We start from the raw sequence: 26996 nt of genomic DNA, 5'->3' as shown, positions 1-26996 counted from the left end.
GGTCTACGTAAAGCACAGAGGACACAAGTTGACCAATGATACTATGCCGAAGGCTTTGCTCATGAATATTAATCAAGGTGTGAGCGGCGTTCCACCTTCATGTCCACTTGATTCGCAGAAACGCAAACTCTGAACTAATCGCCTAGTGAATTAACGAATCACTGTTTAGTGACTGTTTAGTTATTGAATATTAATTAGGTTTTGTGAGAGACAGTTTAGTGGTGTTACCAAGCAACGCCAGAGCGATCTAATTAATATTAAAGAACTAAATCTTTTTCCTCCCATAGTAGGATTGCTAATTTCCCACACGGGACAGGAAGGTGGAGGCGAGGGATTTTCATTAGAGAGGTATTATTAAAGAGACAGTCGTCCCTCGTGTTGCCCTGTGGACTGTTTTAAAATTGAGCTTGAACATCTGACGCATAAAAAAAGGCTCTGAGGCTCTCAGACAGTCTGCAAGGCCCAATTTAATTTACAAATGTTTTGAATTAGAAGGTTTTGGGTTTTGCAGATTAAAGCAGCATGATTCTGGCAGTTCTGGCTTTAAGTGTGGAATATTGAAGTATTTATTATAAATGGTTTATCTTTGCCTCGTTGTAAACTTGTGCCTTATTATTATCAAAACAACATCCCCTAGTTTTTATAAGTCAATTTGTTTTTGTTTGGTTTTCAATTTACATGACAAATATAACTACAAGAACATGGAATTAGCCAATTTAAGTTGTTTTAATTTTTAATGGTAAATTACATCATTTTTCAAAGGTGAAAATTGCAATATAATTGAGAGCTAAATGTAACTAATGAATGTTATTTTATAGCCTCCACCAATGTTCAAGTAGCAGGGTCTGTGTATTTGAAGAGAGACCCCAGAAGACACAACAGTCACAGTGACTGAAAGAATGACTGCTGTTGGTGACACACTTGAGGGGGTTTTCATGCCACATCATGTTATGATGCAAATACTTCCTCCCTGGAGAACAAACTATAAACTGCCAGAACTGAGGTAAGACAAAGACTATAGTATACAAGATTTGAAACTTGAAAAAATACTTAAATATAAAGGCTCACTCCTCTGACCTCTAAAGGTGCTCTAGCAACAGACACTAGAGGTCATGATCTTTAGCCTCCTTGTTAGAGCATCCCCGACTCTCATACAAAGAATCACTTGTTTGATCCCATCTCAGAATGGGATGGGTGCAGTAGGACCGGTGGGTAACATGGGGGCTCGTCCGAGATGGGGGAGTGTAACGTAGGTCAGCTAGCGAAGTGCTATGCAGGCAAACCTCACTCCTGTGACCTCTTAACGTGCTCTAGGGACAGACGCTACACTCTCAGAAATAAAAATATGCAAGCTGTCCCTGGGGTGGTACTTTTTCAAAAGATACAAATTTGTACCTGAAAGATCCATATTAATACCTCAAGGGTACAAATTAGGACCTAAAAAAGTACTAAATTGTGCCTCTTAAAAATTTTTAGGTACTAATATATACTTTTGAGGTACCAATATGGACCCTTTAAGTACAAATGTGTCCCTTTTGAAAAGGTACCACCCCAGTGACAGCACACATACCTTTATTTCTGAGAGTGTAAAGGCCACGGTCTTTAGCCTCGTTGTTAGAGCAACCAACTCCTATAAAAAAAGAAAAATTGCCGGTTTGATTCCATCTCAGAATGGGATGGGTGCAGTAGGACAGGTGGGTAACGTGGGAGCTCGTCCGGGATGGGGTGGGTGTAACGGAGGCCAGCTAGCAAAGTGCTACGCAAGCAAACCTCACTCCTCTGACCTCTAAACATGCTCTAGGGACAGACGCTCGAGGCCATGGCCTTTAACCTCCTTGTTAGAGCAGGGTTTTTCAAAGTCTAAGACAGTGGGCCTCCCTTTTGACACAACTTATCCATTGGCGCCCCCCTCCTCCCAAACACGCACGCACGCACGCACACGCACACACACACACACACACACACATATATATATATATATATATATATATATATATATATATATATATATATATATATATATATATATATATATATATATATATATATATATATATATATATATATAAAGACACAGACAGATGCCAGACTGTTAACTCACTTTTATCATCATTTGCATGAAAGTGCAATTATTTACAGAGTAATAACAAGTATTTTAATATAACGTTTTTAAAACTAGGATGATGGTTCAATATGAATATAACTGTCCATCCCAGTCAAAACAGTGGAAGTTTAGTGGGTGTCATGCTGTCATTAGCCAAAATATTTTGACAAACCACACATAAAGGTCGTGGTTGATCAGCTGGTCCTGTCCACGTAAATCATAAACTCAAATACTGATCATCATATCGTTGTCTTTTGGGTTTAAGCGCTGAACTTGAAGGCTTTTGTGGCGAGGGGGCGTGGCCGAGCGGAGGAACATAAAAGGAGGAACAAGGGCAGAGGAAGCCGAGAGAGGACCGGACCCGGACATATTTTACTTTTGCTTTCAGTTTGACGGCAGTCTCTGTAAGGATCTGCCGTCCGTTTGTTTTGGTTTAGACGGAGCTGCCGTCATTGTTATTAATAACTCACTTTAAAACTGCTTCGGTTCTCCGCCTCCTTCCCGGCGGCCAAAGGGCCGTGAACTTCATTACAGCTTTGAATCGGGGTAGGTCTCAGAAACCGACCCATTGTATTAGCAGGCATATAATAAACGTTTAAATATAATAAAAAATACATACAATAATTAAACTTAATAATTATATTTTTATTATATTATATTTTTTCCCGCGCCTCCCCTGACATGCTCTGGCGCCCCCCAGGGGAGGCGCGCCTCACACTTTGAAAACCCCTGTGTTAGAGCAACCAACTCCCAGGCAAAGAATGGTTTAATCGCCGGTTCAATCTCAGCTCGGACCAGGTTGGGGGCAATAGTAATGGTGGGTTAAACGTGTACCTCCCCTCACGTGTAACCCACCGGTCCTACTGCACCCAACTCGGTCAGACCTGGGATCGAGCTGACGATTCTTTGCATGGAATTCTAACAAGAAAGAATATTCCATTTACAGGAAGGAATACAGTATATTGTGTAGAGATGGGTGAACATTTCCTGCAAAAAGTCCTTTTTTCCCCAAGACCTACTTCCAGAAAACAGGGAAGATCCCCCACATGTTGGCTTCTCTAGGGATCTCCATGGTCAGTTTTATAACATAGGCTGCAAAGGATGCCGCATAACACTTGCTTTATAACGTTCTCCACAGCTCACTCTGAGGATGTCCACATAACATTCATACCCGGTCCCACTAACGTCCTTGGAACATTGTCTTGATATCCCGTGAACATCTCAGGTACTTCCTGCAAAAGGAAGTGTAATAGGTTCTTTGCTTTGGGAAGAAGAAGACAGGATCAGCGTTAAGTTAATGACAGTTTTTTTTTATTTATTCTTTCAGTCTTTTCTGCGACAGCTCTTTCCGTGCAGGTTGTCGCTCACTCTCTCTCTCGACTGGTCTCTCTCGCTCCCTTAAGAAGGTGTCTCCCCGGCCCAATCACTAGAGAAAACAGGTGTTATTAATTATTTCTGATTGGGCTACTGACCAGCCGCCAGTGTCTTCACTCGCTCTCCCATTTTTCTGGGTGTTCGGCCACGCTCTCTCCACCAAAGGAAGACTTCTAGGATCCACAGAGGCTTTGGGAACATCATGGGCATCTTATTTTTGTTAGCTGGGCTGATGAACTGGCAAATGGCATGTTTTCCACAGGAGGGCATTGTCTAAAAGAGCAGATGGTGCATTATTTTAAAATGATAACCTAGGTCATAGATGCATTGAAATAAGTATCAAAATGCACACAGAGATGATCATGTGCTTTATGGATAATGCCCTCAGCTGGGACTTCTGAAAATTGTAAACGGTACAAGAATCTAGTTATTACTCAGATTGAATAACACTTGATCAATCTTCTTTTCTTTTTTTTTCCTTTCTTTTTTTGTAAAGTGGGCTTGTGCAGTCTAGTATGTGGCCATGGATGTGTTTATTTTTTGGCAATGTGAAAATGAAAAAATGTGTCCATTTTAGCAATACAATTAATTTACGAGCAGAGGAATGCCAAGAAAAGCAACACTAGTAAAAGACTTTTATCTCCATTCATAGAATTCATGTAAGAAGAGGTCTACATGTGTCACATGAAAGCCCATTCATCCTGAAAAAGTATGTCAATAGAAAATCTTTGTTATGATCCTGTAAATGCAGATGAAAAAATAACCCTGAAAGTTATGATTGAAAAAAGTCTGATGTCTTAATCTTTACTGACTGCATGTGTTGCTGAAGACAGTGATGTCTAAGGCCTAGAGGAATATCTCTATAAATAGGCCAGTTAGATTCATTTACATCACTTGAAGAAGTAAAGATGATTTTAGAAAGGAAACATTTCAATAATACTTGCATTATTACTTGCATAGTGATTATTAAAGAACCTGAGCTTCAACATATTTTCCAGACAAAAGAAAACAACATTGACAACTGCAGTTTTTTATTTAAAAAAATAAATAGGAGCAACCACATGAGAACATTACAAATATACATTATGTTCTTGGTGTCAGATAAATGGACATATATATGGTGTCTTTCATTTGACAAAATCTAGACTCGATACAATCTGAAATTATACTTCACAACAAAAACAGTCCATGGACTGTAGACATATACAATTTTCATTACTCTTATAACAAACCACTCAAGAAAGAACTAACGGATCTAAACATAAACAGAGCCACGATGCTATTTGCTAAAACACGTCTTCCAGAACTAGCTGGAAGAACCACCATCACATTTGCAGTCAGTCTTTCAGACCTGCCATTGAGTAAAAAGGCAACATAACCATTCAAACATGACTATAAGTGGACTACTATGTAGTGATTACTCAATTGAAAACCATTCTAAAATATATTAAAAAAACACACATCTGTAGAGGCTTTATAATCTTGATGGATTGGTGGAAACACACTAAATGATGTGAGTTCTGCAGTCTCTGTTTGTGTGATTCAGCGTCTCTGCTTTAGGCAAAAACATTCTGTGGCTTGTGCTGCTTGAGATTACTTCTTTCCACAGTAACACAAAAATGTTTTATACCTCCAGTTAGTGGATTAAAGATGATACATGCTTTATGGTGACTAGAGGAGCTCTGTTTCTACTCTGAATAATGTGATAGTGCATATTTGCAAACTATAATAGTATATTTGAAATTCCACATTCTTAACGCTGAAGTTTTCAGGCTTCTATTGCAGCAGACTTTTACTTTTGGGGTTATTTAAAAACATCACAAGAACTTTAAAATTAAAAGTAAACACTTACTACATAAGACATAGTTATAGTAAAAAAATAATAATAAAATGACAATTAACATCAATAATGCTTGCAAAAATACAGATGGTTAGAGATCAAGGAACTTAAAGATCAAGGAACTGTTAATCTTCATCCTTCAACCTTAAAGCTACACTGTCAGCCTGTTTGGTCTTGGTCATTTAATTGGACAAATGTCAAAGCGCAGTGCCCTTAATGGGATAGCTGACCTAAAAATTGACCCTAAGATGTAGATAACTTCCTGTTTTTAATTTATTTTTTAGGCTGAAAGCATGTTCTTTGGCTTTTCATAAAATGCAAGTTAATGGCTAAACCATCATTTCAGAGAAAAAAAACAACAACATTTAATTAGCACCTTTTGCTTCTGGTGACGGGGTGATAATAGAGCTGCATATACTGTAAAGGTAGTAGTAATAATAATAATAATAATAATAATAATGAAATAGTTTTGAATAATAACACAAATTATATAAAGTTGGTGTTTCTAAAATACCATATATTTACAAAATCTGTTATTTAGTGACATTTTGTCAAGAAAATATTAACTTAAAAACTCCCACTCCACCTATTTTTGACTTTCTTTGCTTCCTGAATCATACTGTATATTTAGTTTCAATTATAAATGAAATCTAAATTTCATATTTTTAGGGCTGCACAATATTGGAAAACCCTGATTTTGCTATTTTTTTTCACCAGATGGTTTGAATAGATCTATTTATTTATTTTTTTTACTGGGGAGTCAAACAGTATTCAGGTATGGAAACAGAATAATCACAATGTAAAGTAATGCTTTTCTAAATATCTAAACTGTTACATCAAGAAACATTTTCTAGACAAGTAAAAATATTGTTTTGTTTTCAGAAATAATGTCAAAATTATTATTTTTTTCTTTTAAAAAGTGTAAGTAAAAAAATCAAACAAATATTTTTCAGTGCAAATGTAAAATAACACTCTAGTCTTCATTGCAAAACTAATGAAATACAGTTCATCTTTGTTAAACCTTCAAATGTCATAATTCATAATTTAATAATTTAAACTCTCTTGAAATTTTGAAGAAAAAAAAAAGAAAAACGTTGCAGTGACTCTACAAATCATATGTGTTCTGTAGCTGCTGGTCAACAGTAATCAGACTCAACACTGCAGATCCTGCAATGTGACTACTGAGTCTGCACAGATTGCAAAATTGATGCTGATCTATTGTGCAGCCCAAACAATATAATGTGCTTTCTGTATTGAGTTAAAAAAAACAATTGAATGAAGCATCTATTTTTAGCATTATTTGTAATGTCAGAAAAAAATCCCTGTCTGTCCCTATATCTTCTGGTACATCTGTAAAAGGCATATGAAACTTTAAAGTGCTAGAAAAAATGATGTGGCTAGCTTTAATTGATTTTACATCCTCTGATGAGAGAGACATCATTATTGTTCTCTAATTAATTTGTACAAAATGTTCAGAATAGTGTTTAAATTATTTGTCATCTCTGTTATAGTGATTTTTCAGTAACTATATCATTTAGTTTTTTAAAAACAATTATATTATGGAAATACATGAAATTCTGTTTTAGACATGCCTAGTTTGAGGTTAGCATCTTAAGCTAAAACACAAATGTTGGAAAATGTCAACTCTGTTGTTGGCGACTCAGAGTTTTTTTCAAAAGCTCAACAACAGCTACTAACATTACATTACTAATAGAACTGAGTTTAAATATAAATGATACATCTATTGTATATCATATCAGTTTGAAGAAAAAGAATGAAAACTGCTTGAAAGTACCTGCAATTCTGGAATGGGTGATATGCCATTGAGATTTAAAAATGCAAAACAGTTGCATAATGAATCAACAAGGAAAATGATGAATCGAGGACCTTCTTTTAAAAGACATACATGTACATATTTAACAGCCTATGGGAGAGTAAATGAACAGTAAATTCTGATTTGGTTTTCATTTGAATATATAGTAAATTAATTATCCCAATTTAAGTCTATTCCATCCTTTATCATGTAAAGGAAGAAAGTTTTTACAGAAAAAATATAATAATATTATTAAATAGTAAAAAAAAAAAGTGTTGCATTTTTTGGTGCAAAGATGTATACAGTACACATTTTGTAGATTGTTTACAACTGCTATTTATCACCTCCTTAGAAGCACCACAAAATATTTTTTTTTGTTAAATTGTTACAAAGGGTCTGAACAGATATTTAAACAATTATTTAAATTATATATATATATATATATATATATATATTATAATTATAATTATTATAATTATATATATATATATATATATATATATATATATATATATATATATATATATATATATATATATATATATATATATATATATATATAACATTTGAAAACTTGGGATTCTAAATTAGGATGTTTCTATAACATGAATTAATATTTTATACCGCTAAATTCTGTGCAAGTGAGGAGAGAAACTTTGAGTGTCTCATGATGAACCTGTAGAGCAAACACATTCAGAATTGCATGGAGATAGTGACAAAATCTGTTACATTGGCTGAAAATGGCTTAATACTAAAAGAAAACAATTTACAAATATAAATTAATCATGTACAACAAACACATTATTGAATATTAATACTAAAACTAAACACATAAAAATAAACTTATTTTGCACCTTGACACTGAAGATTACACTAAGAGTCCATTTACATGACAACAATGTACTAAAAATGGAAAGCCTTAACCTTGACGTTTTTTATTTTACATTTAAGTATATATGACAATGCATTTTGTGTTTACATAAAAAATATAAAATGTTGTCATTCATACAGACAGAATATGTGAACAAAATTGATGTTTTGGTAGTTTGATTATACAGGTTATATTGAGGTGATTATATTATATTATATTATATTATATTATATTATATTATATTATATTATATTATATTATATTATATTATATTAGGCGACGCAGTGGCGCTGTAGGTAGTGCTGTCGCCTCACAGCAAGAAGGTCGCAGGGTCACTGGTTCGAACCTCGGCTCGGCTCAGTTGGCGTTTCTGTGTGGAGTTTGCATGTTTTCCCTGGGTTCGCGTGGGTTTCCTCCGGGTGCTCCGGTACAGGTGAATTGGGTTGGCAAAATTGTCCGTAGTGTATGAGTGTGTGTGAATGAGTGTGTGTGGATGTTTCCCAGAGATGGGTTGCGGCTGGAAGGGCCTCCGCTGCATAAAAACCTGCTGGATAAGTTGGCGGTTCATTCCGCTGTGGCGACCCTGGATTAATAAAGGGACTAAGCCGACAAGAAAATGAATGAATGAATGAATGAATGAATATATTATATTTTATTGGGACGTATGGTGGCTCAGTGGTTAGCACTGTCATCTCACAGCAAGAAGGTCGCTGCTTCGAGTCCTGGTTGGGTCAGTTGGCATTTCTGTGTTTATTTTGCATGTTCTCCCTGTGTTTGTGTGAGTTTCCTCCGGGTGCTCTAGTTTCCTACAAAGTCCAAAGACATGCAGTACAGGTGAATTGAGTAAACTAAATTGGCCATTGTATATTAGTGTGTGTATGTGAATGAGAGTGAATGAGTGTTTCCCAGTACTGGGTTGCAGCTGGAAGGGGATCCACTGCAAAAACATATGCCACAATAGTTGGCAGTTCATTCCACTGTGGCGACCCCTGATAAATAAGTGACTAACCCAAAGGATAATGAATGAAGGAATGAATTATATTATATTACTACACTTCAAGCCCTCAAGACACAGTTGTCATGTAAATGTACAGTTAAAACTGATAAACAGATTATTTTTTTGTTGAACATTTGGTTTCTCGCCATGATTCCCAGTCTCTGAGGATGACAAATCATTTTGCCAGATTGAAATCATAATCTATTAAATATTGTCTTAGAGTAAAACTGCTGGATATACATAACACACGAGGTCATCAAAAGATAAACATAAATGTACTACTGTATATGACTTTCACATTTGACATTCTCAATACACAAGACTGATTACCTCCTCTCCCTCTGTTTGCAATACGTCTACATCACAGAACAGGAAAACTCACACGGAAAACTCCACTGAACCCTGAAATAAAGCTTGAGTAGAGCACTAGAGATACTGAGGGCGATGGTTGTCTATATGGCCAGACTCAGGTGTTTCAGCAGCATTGGAGAGATGCGCTGCCCCCTGCTGGACTCCTCCACGTGAGTCCCTCCTGGCTGGATTTGTCCCAACAGTGGACACGTTTGAGCGGCTGATTCTGTAAGTGGGACGAACCGAGGGCAGGAGAGAGCTGGACTCAGAGGTGATGACGATACTGGGAATCCGACCAATCGCACCTCTTGAAATGGGCACATCTGTAATGTCGCCAGCCTAAAAAAAATGCACAAAAGTAATTTAGTTCTGTGATTAACTTGAACTTTTTCAGCCTTTCTTGTACATTAAATCACAATTAAAAGTTAAAACACTGCCGCAATCAAGCTCAACATGACATCTGTAAGCAAACACTGATGGCACAATTTTCGTTTTAATTAATACGCATTCATGTTTTTTGACAGAGGCTCGTTAAAATGATTCTTTCAAGGACACACATTACTTCTGCAGAAATGAGGCATGTAGTGGGAATAATAGAAGAGTTATTTTATTATACACTTTTACTCTGCAATCAAAATTCTAACTCATTCACTAATTACCTTTTTGTTTTCACAACAGCACACTGCGATTTATTAAACAGAGGACATTCTTGCCAATTAAACAGCCTTGCAGATTTTTCATGCACAAATATTACGCTCGGCCAGTGGCCATAGAAACACAGTCTTCCTGTGGTCAACCAATTTCACAAAACCAAACCACCTACAGATTAAGGTGGGTAGACAGGGTCATACCTGCCAGTAGTACCAGCCATAAATATTTTTTAACAACCATGTGCATCATTTTAATCAGAAAACAGGCAGAACAAATGAACAAAACACATCTAATTACAGCAATTACAATTATAACTATTATCAATCAGTAAAATGTCGCCATTATACTACCGCATTATATGTATTGCAATAATAAGAACTGAAGTAATTGAGCAAAAGCAAATTTACAATACTAAATGCTTTTAAATGTAATATGTTTCAATTGTCCAGCTTCCCTTTTCAAATGCTTCTCCTTTGTTAAAATCAGGGCTTGTATTTACTTAATGTTAACATATTTACTATAAGATTGTGTTATTTAATGCATTTACTAACATGAACAAACAATGAACAATACTTTTATTACAATATTTGTTCACTTGAATTAACTTTTAGTCATTGGAAACATGCTACTGTCCAAAGCGACTTACAACTGAGGAGACATTCAGCAATTCAACAAGAAGAAGCAGTACACACAGGAAGTGCTAATTATACAAAAAAAAGTGTTAGTGCTCAGAAGATTAGGTGTTAAAATAAGAGGTTGTGTTTTTTAGGGAGTGAAGAGTGTTTTTACAGGTGGTTTGTGAAGCCCACTCACCTGTGTGCAGCACACTTTAATCACACAGTAGAACTGTTTTTCTTTTTGTAGTCTGGTGCAAATGTGCAAAACTGGTCCAAGTGTCATTTAAAGTGTCAGAGAGATGAAACTGTGTGTTTTTACAGGTGGTTTGTCCAGCCCACTCAACTGTTCGAGGCACACTCAGTTTGGCACACTCAGTTCATGTTAGTTAATGAAAATACAGCTGTTCATTGTTAGTTCATGTAAACTCATGATGCATTAACTAAAGTTAACAAGTATGAATTTGGATGTTAATAATGCATTAATAAATGTTGAACTTATGCCTAAGTATTGTTCATAATTAGTTCATGATAAGACAAGTTTATTTATATAGCACATTTCATACACAATGGTCATTCAAAGTGCTTTACATAAACAAGAATAAAAGAAACAAGAAAATAAAAATGATTAAAATAATTAAATATGACTAAAACAGATTAAAATGTTTTAAAACAGGTTATAAAAGAATGAAAAAGAAAAGAAAGACGTAATAGTGCAATCTGTTGGACGTAGCGCAGTGCTCATTAGGTAAATGCAGAGCAAAACAGATGTGTTTTAAGTCTCGATTTGATTGCACCTAATGTATCTTCGTGTTATTAAATGCATTAACTAATGAAACCTTATTGCAAAGGATCACCGACAAAACATTGTACTGCCAAGAGTTCTTCTAAATAGTCATAAAAACCTCTTACAACTTGTTCACAAAGCTGCTGAGACAAACTTTTACTAAGTAACAGAGAGAAATCGTACAGTAAGTTAAGAGTTGAGTTCATTGCTATGGATGATGTCAGCAGGATAAGTACTTATGCACTGTGATTAGCTGAGGACGAAGGTCTCTTTAATTAGATTAATTAATGGAAAGTCCAATATTAAGCACAATATTAGGTTGCAAAAATAAAAATATTTCCACATTCAAATGAAGATTTTAAATGCAGGCTAAAAAAAAACTTTATTCCAGGGTTACTAATTCATGTATATTCTAAGAAAAGAACCAAGCAAATATATTTTTAAATGCATTTACATCATTATTAGTAATAGTTTGGGGGGTGGGGGTATAAAGAAATGGCCAGATTTGTATTTACAGTACATATATTTGTGTGAATATATTTTTGTGTATAAAAACCCTGCAATTTTATATTAATGCTAAATCACATTGTTACCAAAGTTAGCAGTCAACTGGTGAGTAACACTGATGATTGTTATGTTATATTACGAAAATGACTCACGTTTGTTAAAGTGCGATCAGGTTGAATGATTCCGGCCACAGACACATCATCCACATCAGAGGAGCTCTAGATCAGAAACAAGAGAGTGAGGTCAATAGCGGACAGAGCCAGAGAGTTTGCAGTACAAATTAATTTATTATTAATATGTGAAATGAAATAATCATGAAATGTACCTAAAGAACTCATTCATATTCTTTCTAAATCAGCAGAAAATAATACATTTAATTTTCTGTATAAAGCCATACAGTGGTAGTACATTAACAGTAAAACTCTCTTTATAAGTGTGTCTGGTTTAAATGTGCTTAGGGTATATATTCTGGTACGGCTTGAGAGGACACACATTTAACAATTGTTTCTTTTTTCTCTACTCTGTTTGACTATGTGAAACCATTCTCTTTTAGCACATATGCATATAGGTCCCTGTTTACACCTGGTATTAACAAGAATTTTTAGTGACCTGATCACATTTATTGCTATTTATACGCACTCAAATAAATCCGTGATTTTTTTAACAAATATATTTGTTGTCAATCACACAACACAAACTGCTCTCATACAGCTTAACTACAGCCAAGAAGTTACCGTTACTGTTTTGAATAAAAAGGAGAGAATTGACTTTTACGTTACATTTGGATTGAATTAGGAACAGTTTAAAAAGAAAACTTGTGCAATTTGATAAATTCTGGCATCCTTTAATCTGTTACCTTCACAAAAACTTTGTGGACTATTGCATCATTTATGTAATGTTTTAATATTCCTTTTCATCATACCCTGTTGTTCAAACAGGTCTTTGTAAATAGGTTTTTAAGGAATGGCTTGCTATGTTGGTGGTTTTTTATTTATTATTATTTTATATTTTATATCATTATTTGTTTTTTTCATTCTTTGCTTATGTAATGTGTGGGCAAAATATGTAAAACAGAGCATAATTTTTCCTGAATCTTTGTCTTCAATTAAAACCTATTTGACAAAAAATGTGCTTAAATATGTCATTTGTGACCACTTACTATATGTTCAATTGTCACCAACAATAAAAAATTGACTAGTTAGCTATTTAATCATCCTCCACTTGTTTTTTTTTTTTAATACAATCTAAAATATTTTAAAGAATGTTGGAAACCGATAGCCACTGACATAATAGTTGGTTTTTAAAAAAAGGCTATGGAAGTCAATGGCTACGACTGAATTATAACATTCTTCAAACTATCTTGGAAAAAGTGGAGTAAATGATAACAAAATGTATATTTTTGGGTAACTATTCCCTTAATGCCAGTTGTAAATAGGACCTGTGAATGACAGAAATAGCATCTTGAACAAAAAAAATTGTTACACTATTCGACCAATACTTGCCACATATTGAAAACACTCAGCCTGTGAGGTCACCTTTTCAAAGATTCCAGAGTCATGGCTTTTGAGCTTGGACTTGAAGCTGGATGAGTTGCATGGTTTAAAGTCTGGCATCTCCGCAGTGTCTTTACTGATATCACAGGACACCTGTCGACTGGCAGGCCTGGAGCTCATGCTCGACAGATCAGCTTCAGTGTCGGTCCAGCCCTGAGGAGTTCAAACAACTCATCAAAGAGCTCCTTGGTTGGAATATCTCTTTTTTTAAACTTTAGTTAGTGAGTAATTGTTCAGTTCAAGCACAAGTTACTATGCTCAAACATTTAAAGCAGGAGAAATTATTCAGAATTAGCTTTTTAAGCAATACAACAACACTTTTTCTGAGATTCTGACATCACAAATGTGTAGGATATAATAAATGCCGCTCCCTGGTGCAATGTTTACAATAATTGGTTAGCCAATAATAACACACTAGCTGACCAGTCAGAGCCCATTGTATATTTCTGCAGGAGAGTTGTCACAAACAGGAAGTCTACCGATCATTTTTAGGAAAATAGAAACAGTTGTGTAGATTAAAGAAATGATTATAGAAATGGTGACATTTTTCAAATATAAAGATAAATATGTTACAGTGCGGCAACGCGGAGGCGCAGTAGGTAGTGCTGTCGCCTCACAGCAAGAAGGTCGCTGGTTAGAGCCACGACTGGGTCAGTTGGCATTTCTGTGTGGAGTTTGCATGTTCTCCCTGCATTCGTGTGGGTTTTCTCCGGGTGCTCTGGTTTCCCCCACAGTCCAAAGACATGCGGTACAGGTGAATTGGGTAATTGTCTGTAGTGTATGTGTGTGAATGTGTGTGTATGGATGTTTCTTAGAGATGGGTTGCAGCTGGAAGGGCATCCGCTGCAAAAACGTGCTGGATAAGTTGGCGCTTCATTCCGCTGTGGAGACCACAAATTTAAAATAAAGAGACTAAGCCGAAAAGAAAATGAATGTTACAGTGCACCTCATAAACACAATTAAGCATTCTGAAATAGCAGAGGTGCGACCAGGGGCTGACTGGGACAGCATTTTCAACCGAGAAAAGTTATTAAAGGTCAGGCCAAAGTGAATAGCACAGGGGAGGAGGGGTGGGGGGAGTGTGATGTTGATGAAAGTGTGGGGGGGCAGGGGGTAGACGTGCAATGTTTATGAAATGTGTGTGTGTGGGGATGGAGAAGAGTGATGTTGATGAAAAGTGGGGGAGAGAGGGACAGGGGAGACGGCAGGTCAGAATCACAATGGCAGGCCAGATTGACCGTCAGGAATGTCCTGGTGCTCCCTATGGCCAGTCTGCCCCTGTGGATCAGTGGTTAGCACAGTTGCCTCACAGCAAGAAGGTATATACTGTATAGGTGAATTGAATAAACTAAACTGGCCGTGATCTGCTGTGTAAAACATTTGCTGGATAAAGTGGCGGTTCATTCCGCTCTGGCTTAAGGGACTAAGTTGAGGGAAAATGAATGAATGAATGAATGAAAATAGCTGAATGAACAGCCGTTTAAATACAGCCAAAACAATCGCATTTGCTAATCACAAAATCTCTAGATCTTTAAATTCACCATACTTACAGATTCACTATCAGAAGCGGAGGACAGTCGAGATTTGCCAGTGCTGGTTCTACGGAATCGTCCGGACATATCAGAGGACTGACTCGTGACGGTGGAGCGACGTGTGGACATTAAACTGCTGTGGAAGGAGTGCAGGTCACGCTTGGGGATACAGAGAAGCAAACGCAGACACGGGATGTACTTTGCAATAGCCAACCTGACAATGACACAGACGAGATGCAGACATAAGACACATTAGATATGATAGATCCATATTCAGGGTCGACATCTGTTCAGTCAATTCATAAATTAACGTCAATGAGACACTGTGTAAAATACAAATAAGAAATCACTGGAGAACAAGAGATGTTCACTGGTATGGCTGTTATTGTTAACTATGGCTAAACTATAAAAGAAAATTAAAATGAAGCTGATTTTAAATTGTAAATATTAAATGAAAAACAAAATGTGGATTGACAACTGAAATAAGTTTGACTTGAAGCACTAACATGACTTAAAACTGAAAAAAAAATAAGCGTGATAGATTTAACTAAACAAACACCAATCAAATATAGTGAATAATACACAAACAAAACCTCATTTAAAATAATCCTACACATGTTAAAAATGACTTTTTAATATACAAGCAGTTTCACCTTAGCTTCAAAGTTCAGCATTATCTAAAATCCTATTATTATGGAGCCTCATACGTGACACAAAAGAAAAAAAAATTGTGCAAATAATTTGTTCCAACAATTTATTAAATCTTCCTTATTCATTCCCTTGTTCTAGGTCATTTGTGTAATCATTACCTCCTAACAGGTGCTGGTCCTTTATTTATCTTAAGGCTCGGTGTAATATTTGCCTACTTTGTTTACGGGCTGCTTCCTTTACAGTCCTGTCTTGATATGCTGATTGGTAAATGAATGCTATAATCATTACAAAACACAAATTTTAACATTATACTTTATTGTAGCATTCGGACTGGAAGTATAACTAAGTTTATTATTTTGAAGCGCACGATTGACCTAAATGCAGATGTGAATTGCTAAAAACAAGAGAACAAATTAGGTGAACCGTGCACGCAATTTAGTAAATCGAGGAAAATAATTAATAAATCATGTGCACAATTTATAGATTGATTGTCTATAGACTGATTTTTGTTATGCTGGTTTTAAGTCTCTTCGCATCTTTATAACAACCATTAAATTAAGTGCTCAAAATGTATTTATGAGTATTATAATATTCTGTGCGAGTAGTAGGACAATGAAAAGTTTGTCCAATTAAAACTTTGGTCCGAACATTACAATAGGCTGTCCTATATGTTAGTCGAAATCTATATTTGCATACATACTCACACCTTGTTCGCATAGAAAGGATCATGCATACCTGTCAACCCTCCCGTTTTTCAAGGGATTCTCCTGTATTTTACCGTTCTATCCCGCTATCATCCCATAAAGGTATTTTCCCGTATTTTCAGTCTCTCTCCAAAGGGTGGCAAATAAACATTAAAGAGCCGATCCTTCCTATACGCAACTCACAACTCACGCTGAACCACCAGGGGGCGACCCTTACTCTTAAATTTAAGTCTGTTCTGTGCTTTCGCTTTGTTTAGGCATGAAAACACTTTGAAATAAATATAAAAACAGCACGATTCCCTTTCCTTTTACAGGTGCTGTCTCCCCCTCATATGCAATCCTCAAAACTGTCATATAATGGTGCATGATTGTCAGCTGAAGCGCTCAATAGTGATAAATAGCTTTTTCCCAAAGAAATTCTGTACACGTAAATAACAGCGGAGTCTGGGTTTTAGGTGCGTGTTAAAAAACATATAATTAATAATAATAATAATAATAATAATAATAATAATAATGATAATGATGATAATAATAATAATAATAATAATAATAATAATAATAATAATAATAATAATAATAATAATAATTTCTAAAGATGTCGATCTTAGTGGGGTTTTTTTTTTAAACACAACTAAGTAAAGCAATCGAATGCTTTCATTATAATGTTAGATGTGTGCATTTTAAAAGTGACATCTCTGTTATTTAATGTAATCAAACGAAAAAAAATCTAAATAAATGATAGATTCATTTGGTGCTCTTTAATCAGAATGTGTAAGTTATACAGTGTAAAAATGGCTAATGAGATTTAATAGCTTGATTCTATTTCATTATAATATAATGTGATTAATTTTAACAAGCTAAACTGTTCGCTAATTTATTTGCTGCTAGTGTATATTATTTATTTTTTCTTTTGTAAAAAAAAAATAATGAAACATGTTACTGACCATTTGACTGTTTATTTACAATGAAACAGCTCCCAATAAACATATAATTTGGGGATTTTTTAAGGGGGGTCGGGGAATCCCTTATTAGTGGGCATATCCCTTATTTTCACATCCCAATGTTGACAGGTATGATTACGTCATTGGCACATTACCTTCTTATTTAAGTTTAGCATTGTAATTGCACTATAAAGTAGTAGATGTATTGTTAGTGATGAATTCCATTGATGTTGTCTAGTGCATGCTCATGCGTTCAGGATGGTGCATGGCTTTGGATGGTATTTTGTAGGGTTGGACTTTCAGTGCTATAAGGCTAATGTTAACATTTTCCAAGATGGAGTATTGCAGAACAATTAAATACATTGTCCCCATGAATTATTTTGACATAAATCAAAATAAACATTTTGTCATTGCATACATGGAAAAGCTATGGTTTAATTTTGTTAGAGAAAATCAAATCAAAATGACATGTTCCCAAACCATCAGGACACACTGTGCTGGATTAATCACTCTTCATGCTTAAATGAATATTCAGGTTAATTAAATCAATCAAAAATGGAACTTCACACTTTAACCCAGAAGCTAGGCCTGTTTCTGAAATTTGCGATTTAATGGCTCAGTGAGCGACACACTAGTACAATTAAAACAATCACAATCTGCCTTTAGTGTTTAGTCTTAATGGGGCCAGAAAAGGTAATCTAATCTAATCTGACCGATGATCTGCATTAATGCAAAGTGATTTTATCTATTAAAATGTAAAACTTAAAAGTCTTACAGTAACATTTATTTTCATTACAACAAAGGGTTGAGAATGATCTAATGTGGTTCCAATCCTGAACATACAAGTCATATAAAAAGTCTCCAATATAAAAAGATTCATACTTCCAGTACCTGTATTTGGGGTGTGTGATGGCGTAGATTATGGGATTGTGGATCGCTGAAGCTTTAGCAATCACAGCTGGCACTGAATTCATATATGGTGTGAGAAAATCAGAATACCTGAGAAACACACAAGAACACATTCATATACTGTATGTGAATTTTCAAACATGTGTATTGTTAATTTATGTACTTTATGTACCCCTAGTTTAGTACACTCTCTTTTGAAAATAAATATTTTATCTATTTCTCAGCATTCTCGGTATAAGTCAACCATTTTTGGTGCATTTAAATAGAACAGCTTTATTATCCATTAAAATAAGAGTTTAGTCACTTAGAATTGTAAGATACTACATTTGAATTTTAAAAAGTTGGCAAAACAAAAACAAAAATACTTCAATTGAATGGAGTATTTTATATGTTCTTGATTTTTCCTGTTCATTAAAATTCATTCATTCATTTTCTTTTCGGCTTAGTCCCTTTATTAATCCAGAGTCCCCACAACGAAATAAACCGCCAACTTATCCAGCGCGTTTTTACGCAGCCGATGCCCTTCCAGCCGCAACCCATTTCTGGGAAAAATCCACACATTCACACATACACTACAGAAAATTTTGGCTACCCAATTCACCTGTACCGCATCTCTTTTGACTGTGGGGGAAACCGGAACCCCCGGAGGAAACCCACACAAACGCAGGGAGAACATGCAAACTCCATACAGAAACGCCATCTGACCCAGGCAAGGCTCGAACCAGCGACCTTCTTGGTGTGATGTGACAGCACTACCTACTGCACCGCTGTTGTTTCCCTAACATATTCATTTGGGTGTACTCATTTCTGAACTGTGTTTTTTTGAACAGCAGCCACGTTCACCAAGATTGCATCTACTTTATTAAATAAATCCTTCAGAAATCATAAAATATGCTGATATGATGTTCACATGTTCACAATTTTTAAATTCTTTAATGAATAGAACGCTCAAAAGAACAGTCTGCACTATTTTATTAAATAAATAGTGTCTGCAATTTTAAAGTCAGCATGAAATCAAAATGTATTCTTCTTATATAGTAGTGCTTGTTACAAACAATGTAACTCTGCATTTCATTATTTTATAAAAAAATTATTTGGCCTCATAATCTTTATTCAAATGCCATAACCTTCCCTGCCCCTCAAAACAACTTCTCATCACTTTATCACAAGGAGTGCCTTGAGGACAGGGATATCAGTATGTGGCTCGTTTCTGTCCTGCTTTTGTCCATTCGTCAACTTTCCTCCATATTGTTAGTAACACCCATCTCCCTATGCTCCAATCGGTTCCCAAACGACAAAATCATGCACCACCCCTAACTGACCATTTCAATTGGATGCAAATCACATCATGGGGAAAAAGGTCTTAACTTCCATTTCATGCCGACTTTAAACATGAACAGATACATAAATGAAAGTGCATATGACATTAAATTATGTAAAGTTATGTGACAGTTGAGATTCATTTACCCAGCAAAGGCTGTCAGTGCCACTGTTGAGTATGGAGACCAGGAGATGACATACATAAGAATAACAATAAGAGCAATTTTTGCCATCTTCCATTCATTTTTCAGTCGTTGGAATCGTTTCATCGAGTCTCGTTTGTTATCTCCATTAATTTTGCCCACAGCTCTAGCAAAGACAAAACGAAAAAGTAAAAACAAATTATTTGTCAGTGGTTTAGTGCCATCAAATGCTAATATTCAACACAGTATGTGATAACTTTAAATTACTAAAATACAGATATATATTTTACTGTCACATACACCCAGCAGCAACTTTATTAGGTACACAGACTGATAACAAAGATAACATAAACATCTAATTAGCCAATAGATGCTCAATGGATTTAGGCAAGCAGAGTAGATATAGTAAACACTAAATAAACAAACACTAGCTATAACTAAGGTCTGCAAAAGAACATCTCTAAATGCTGAACCCAAATTAATGCCTTGTCCCAGTTCTATTGTACACTCTAAACACACAAGGGGTGCCCTTGGAACAGAGTGTGAAGGGGTAGAAATGAAATTATTCCACTCTGAAAACCTTAATAAGTTGACTAAACAAAATTAATTGAGTAAACTTGTGGGCTTAATTTAATTGAGTAATGGAGTCTCCCAAAACTTGCATATGTAAGTTTATTTAACTTGCCGGTTTTGTAGACCAAACATAAATTGTTCAGTTCAGCAAACTTAGTACTACGTTTATATACATTTTATTATATATATATATATATATATATATATATATATATATATATATATATATATATATATATATATATATATATATATATATATATATATATATATATATACACACACACATCATATATAATAAAATAAAATGTATATACACGTAGTACTAAGTTTGCTGAACTGAACGATTTATGTTTAGTCTACAAAACCGGCAAGTTAAATTGATATATATACATACTATAAAAAATGTTAAAATAAATTTTGAAAAAAAAATTAAAAAGTAGCCATTTATTCACACTTTGATGAATAATTATACCTACCTGAAGCAATTTGTTTTCTGATTTAAAAACAGTCCTTGCACTTAAAATGTTGCAGATATTAGAATTTTTGATTTTGAGCTCACTACACTTGAAATCTTCAATTTTTACATTTTCATGATACATATGTTAAATTAACTCATATGTTTAAGTGATAGGACCAAAATGCTAAATTTTAAGTAATGTTTAGTGAACTTTACTTAAATGTTCAAGTAAAGACAACATTCGGGTTTACAGTGCACTAAAATTGGGACACCAATACTACAACTTCATAAAAGATGCGACAATGTCATCTGCGGTGCTGTAATCATTACAGAAGGCTCGCATTAAGAGCACAGCACTATCTTGAATGAGCACCATATACTGGCAAGTTACTGAAAGTAACTGTTAAATAAAGTTGATACTTGGTATTGTTGCTGACCATGTTCATCCTCTAATAGCCACAGTGATCTCAGCCTGTGATGGTTGGACTGCCACAAAGCTCAAACCACCTCAAATGGGTTCCTTAAACAAAAGTATGAGTTCAATAGCCTCTGTCAATAGGTCTCAGTTTAATAGAGCACCCTTGGTATTTGGTGAAAAAAGCAGATTTATATAAAAATGTGCAGGCGTTTAACCACATGATGCTATCAAAATCTCTGAGGAATGTTTCCAACACCTTGAAGCTTTACCACAAGGCATTTCTAAAGGCAAAGAGGCCAACTTGGTACAAAAAAGATGAACCAAATAAAGTAGCAAGTGACTGTGTGACTAAACAACATTCAAACATATGAAACACTGCTGACATACTATATCACGGATCACCAAACTTGTTCCTGGAGGTTCGGTGTCCTGCAGATTTTAGCTCCAACCCTAATCAAACACACCTGAACAAGCAAATCAAGGTCTTACTAGGTATACTTGAAACACCCAGGCAGGTGTGTTGAGGCAAGTTGGAGCTAAACCCTGTAGGGCACCGGACCTCCAGGAACGAGATTGGTGACCCCTGTACTATATTGTTAGACCTGCATTAAAGTACTCACTCATTGGTAGTGCGAATGGATCGGAAAATGAAGAAATAGCAGTAGATGATGACGATGAGTGGAATGAAGAAGACGAAGATGAAGAGGAGCATAGTGTAAGCTCGCACAGAGGGTGTGAAAGTCATATAATCCCAGGTACAAGAGGTCAACAGCCCTTCGGGAACATAAGCACCTATAAAGCAGAAACAGACAGACAAAGACAAAAAGCATAGAATTACAATCTTGATAAAGGGAAGTGAAGGAAAGCCAGCATCTAAGCCTTTCAAATCAGGATAAATATAGTCCAAACTGGAACAAACTCGCAAAGAATGAGGATTTAAGTCTAATGTCTGGCTGCTGGCAATGCAGTGAAATTCAACCCAATGCACACACGGCGGAGGGTATTTTTAAGTATGCTATAATCATAGTTTTTCTTATCACCACCCAATCACAGTCTGGCTCTCATACGTATGGGCTGCCAATCATCAGTTTTCGGAAGTTTGAGATAGATTTGCCTATCAGTGATGAAGATATACACAGAAATGTTAAATGATAAAGGCACCCTTCGTGTGAGACTAAAGATTTGCTCTAAATTAACGACAGAGAGTGCTGAAGGAGCATAAGAACCAGGCTTTACCAGTCTATCCATGTTAAGCTGAAAGCCTCAGCCCTCATAGACCACCTATACAAGAGACAGATCACAGTCCAACAGCACATTGTTCGCAAAGGCAGGCATTGGCTAGCAACTGAAATGGTTTTGAGCTCAAATAATCATGATCTGAGACACTCAGCAGCATAGCTCTGCCAAAATATCTGAGCTTATAAGCTAATGGATGCTGGGAAAGTGTGAAGTCAACTTCATTAACATAGCATGAGTAATAATGAGATGATAATCATGTGCCTCAAAATGACATAGCATCATGATATTTTAGCAAATGATTAATTAAGTTGAAGAGCACAGCTTTGACCTATTTAAATAATTTACATTACATTATTAGCTAGCTGATGAAAGATGTTGGGATGCAATTAATTCACGATGACACATTTAATTAAAAGCAATTCTTACTGTACAAGACAAACAATTGATTAATGTACTAACCAAATAAAGTCTTTATTAGTTGCTAATGCTGTAATGATTTAATGGGTGCACATGCTGTTTTGCTTGTGTCTCAAGTTCACATAATGCTGGTTATGTTTGCAAATGTATGCAGTTGGGGAAGAAATTACATGTGTATCAGTATATTAGAGCTGTGTTAACAGTGTAAACTGCAAAAAAAGAAAAAAAAAGAAAAAGAAAAACTGTAAATTGGTTGTTTAATTTCACCAGCCTCTGTAATGTGAAGATGCTCATGGACCTTGTGGTTAGGGTTTGGGTTAGTGCTGTTGGTGAAAAATTAAACAAAATATGATTGAAAATTTAACAGAAATATGATATATTTGCAGTAAAAAAAAAAAAAAAAAAAATATATATATATATATATATATATATATATATATATATATATATATATATATATATATATTTATATATATATATATATATATATATATATATATATATATATATATATATATATATATATATATATATATATATATATGTGTGTGTATGTGAGATATTTAATTAATATCAGCACCCGTACAGACTTTTTACCCTTTGTATATTACATACAGACAGCAAAAAGCAGACACTACAGATCTAAGTTTAAAAGATGCTTGCTTAGCTGTTTAACTGTCAGCTTAGGATATAAATCCAACGCGGAAGAAAGTAGTTCCTCATACAAAAGAGTTTTTGAGACTCTCCATGTTGGATTTTGTTTTTACATACAAAATTATGCCGTCAAACTGTTGTATAAACGCAATATCACACTCGTAAACTTATCCAGCATATATTTTACACAGTGGACGCTCTTCAAGCTGCGACCCATCACTGGGAAACATCCATACAGACTCATTCATGCACATACACTATGGGCAATTTAGCCTACCCAATTCACCTGTACCCACAAGTCTTTGAACCTGTGGGGGAAACCGGAGCACCCGAAGGAAACCCACGTGAACACAGAAGAACATGCAAACTCCACACAGAAATGCCAACTGACCCAGCCGTGGCTCGAACCAGTGACCTTCTTGCTGTGAGGCGATCGTGCTACCCACTGTTCTTAGTAATGAACATTAAGAGGAGGAATCTGTAATATGAACTGAAGCCATGCCAAACTAATTAACACAGACATCAACAAATGAGTTAAACTGCTAAACTGTCGCTTTCCATGCATTATTTTATTATTTCCACATATGTGGTTACAGTCAATCATCTAAAACAGTAACAACCTCAGTAATATCTAACCAGACAGTGATGTGAGCTCCACTGACATACTCTTCAATCCAATATTTGTTCTATTTGCTGCTCTTTTACATTGTGATAAATTATTTTCAACTTTTGAGGTTTCTAGCATGACTTGTCCTACTCATAATATGTGTTCACCAACGATTATGGTCAACTGTGTCTCGGGAAATCATCAACTTTCCACTGAAATTAATTAGGGGATCATGGTGCTTTACTGCATGTCACTGGTAATGTGAATGTGGCTTTATTACCTTGACTTACTGTAATTTTACAGATTCTTTTAACACATTTAAGGAAGTGAAAAAAAATAATATAGCTCTTTAACAAATGGTTTAGTCCATTAAGGGCAAGTTTCGCAAATAAAGCTTAGTTTAAGCCAAGCCGAGATCATCATTTACTTAGATAATTAAGCAGCTTTTATAAAAATGATTCGAGATACTGATACTGGTTTGTATCTTGAAATTTTTCAATGGCAATGATGTATTTTTTTGTCATTACAAGTTATTTGGGATCGTTAACCCAAAAATTAACCCGAAAATGATGTCATAATTTACTCACCCTTTATTTATTTCAAACCTTTAAGAGTTTCTTTCTTCTGCTAAACAGAAAAGTATTCTGAAAAATCTTGGAATCCAGAAACCATTGACTTCCATAGTATTTGTTTTTCCTGCTATCAACAGTTACAGGTGTTCAGCTTTCTTCAAAATAAATGCCTTCTTTTGTGTTCAGCAGAAGAAACTCAAACACATGGAACCACTTGAGAGTGAGTACATTTCATTTTTTTTTCAGTGAACTATCCCTTTAAGACAGCTTATACACACTATTTGGTCTAGGACTAGCCTTAATCCTTGTCTCAGAAACCGGTGATACATTAATCATACATTAATTAATAGTTATCAATGCGTTTGTTAAGCATTAATCACTGCAGTGGGAGTGAATGGGAACCACAAAAACAATCTTAGAAATGCTCTTCAAAATCATCTTTGTGTTACTAAGAAAGTCTCAGAGGATTGCCATGAGTAAATAAAATAAATGATGTGAGAACATAATTTTCATTTTTGGGTTTAACTATTCCTTTAGGCCACACTTAATAATGTATGAATGCCACTGTGTAGGTCTGTTAGATATAACATTAAAGTACAGGTATGTGGCCTTTAATAAAAAAAACACATTTCAAATAATAAAAATGGTTGTGTAGGTTTACAATGATGAAACAATAAATATACTTCACTCACTCCAGCCAAAGAAAGGTGGCAGACTCCAGCCGAGTGAATACACCCAGGCTACAAGGAGGATGAGCAGAGCTCTCTTCTGAGAAAGCACACCGATGGAGGCCAGCGGTCGCGTGATCACAAAGTATCGATCCACAGCAATAACCATGAGCGTGATCATGGAGCAGATGCCAAATAAAGCCCCACAGAAGGCATACAACTCACAACCTGGACACACAGGAGGAACAAAATGAATTGAGTCCGGAAGCGAGCACAGTTCACACAGATATGACATTTCTAGCATTATTGAATAGGTCAGTGCTGTTCATTTGCGTTACAATTCAAATTTAAGTTAGATTCCACATCCAGCAGCAAACTTGAAATGTTGGGGAAGTGTGAAGCAGATTTTAGGCCTGGAGACTCTTGGCTAGCAGAAACACAGACCGCCACTGGCTCTATCTGAGGGCTGACATCTGTGCCAGTGCTTCATTAAAATAATCAGGCCTTAAAAATCATACAATGAATGTTTTTCTTTCTAGTTCCGCAGTCCCTCGACATCTGTTGCTAACCAAATTTGTGTGCAGTCATCCTTAATCGGTTGCATTTTAGTTCAGGGACCAGAAATAAAGCAAATTTTAAATGTTTCAACTATGATTTTAACAACATACGCACATTTAACTGAAGATGATAATGATCTTGATCTTGCATAAATTAATAATTAATCAAACAACAACCAACAACAAATCACTCTTGTGTAAAGTATGAAACAGACATTAGTCAATGAGGAAATAAGATGCAAAATATACAGTATACAGACTAAAGCTGTATCCACATTGTATGGTAATGTTTATAATTTTAACCCATTTCTGTAACTTAATAATTCCTGCATAACTAAACAAATGATAACTTGAATTCTAGTTGATCATTTGGTATCAGATACTTATTTTACAAAAGTCTTGTCACTTAACAGAAATAATGTACAGTACAGAATATAAAGTCATGGTGCAGTGGAAAAGAATTAATATTGTGTATGACTCTCGTGATCTTGGAGGGCTGCATCCATACATCTCTGCATTGACTCAATTAACTTATTATTAAAGTCATCTCAATAATGTTCATGTCTGGTGACTGGGCTGGCCAATCTTGCAGCACCTTGACCTTCTTTGCTCTCAGGAACTTTGATGTGGAGTTTGAAGTTTAAGAAGGAGCGCTATCCTGCTGAAGAATTGGCCCTCTCCTGCGGTTTGTAATGTAATGGGTAGCACAAATGTCTTGATACCTCAGGCTGTTGATGTTGCTATAAACTCTGCAGACCTCTTGCATCTTGCCTCAATACCGAATGTAACCCCAAACCATGATTTTTTCTTCACCAAAGTTGACTGATTTCTGTGAGAATTTTAGGTCCATGCAGGTTCCAATAGGTCTTCTGCAGTATTTGTGATGATTGGGATGCAGTTCAACAGATTATTCATCAGAAAAATCTACCTTCTGCCACTTTTCCAAGTGATCTACTAGAAGTCAAGTTATTATTTGTTGCTCTTACAACTGGGATCAATGACAAGATTTTTGTCAGGTAGTGTATATATTTTGTGTGCAGCAAACACATACAGGTAAGATTTCCATATATAATTTATTCTGGCCATAAAAAATAATTACATATCAATTTGGCCACTCAAACGCTTCAGAACGAAGTACAACAAAGAATTGTTTATATATAGATAATGAT

At 35.3% G+C, this 26996-nt stretch overlaps 1 protein-coding gene and 1 long non-coding RNA gene across 2 annotated transcripts in view; one reads left to right on the top strand and one right to left on the bottom strand.

The window, feature by feature from the left end:
- The first annotated feature begins 212 nt into the window (after window positions 1-212).
- Window positions 213-11296, top strand: LOC141377179 (uncharacterized). The gene is made up of 4 exons (XR_015505960.1): window positions 213-348; window positions 819-1003; window positions 3243-3397; window positions 9367-11296. It is a non-coding gene; the product is annotated as an uncharacterized LOC141377179 (long non-coding RNA).
- opn4a (opsin 4a (melanopsin)) overlaps window positions 4493-26996 on the bottom strand; it is a 47331-nt gene continuing 24827 nt past the window's right edge. The window contains 9 exon segments of the mRNA NM_001128761.3: window positions 4493-7584; window positions 7619-9689; window positions 12062-12127; window positions 13445-13615; window positions 15013-15208; window positions 18182-18289; window positions 19667-19828; window positions 21734-21905; window positions 25295-25498. Coding sequence (NP_001122233.2) covers window positions 9426-9689; window positions 12062-12127; window positions 13445-13615; window positions 15013-15208; window positions 18182-18289; window positions 19667-19828; window positions 21734-21905; window positions 25295-25498 — 1343 coding nt within the window. The 3' untranslated portion in view covers window positions 4493-7584; window positions 7619-9425.

The sequence above is a fragment of the Danio rerio genome, chromosome 13 (assembly GCF_052040795.2).
Source record: "Danio rerio strain M-AB ecotype USA chromosome 13, GRCz13ab, whole genome shotgun sequence".
NCBI lineage: Eukaryota > Metazoa > Chordata > Actinopteri > Cypriniformes > Danionidae > Danio > Danio rerio.
This window is presented reverse-complemented; position numbering and strand designations above follow the sequence as displayed.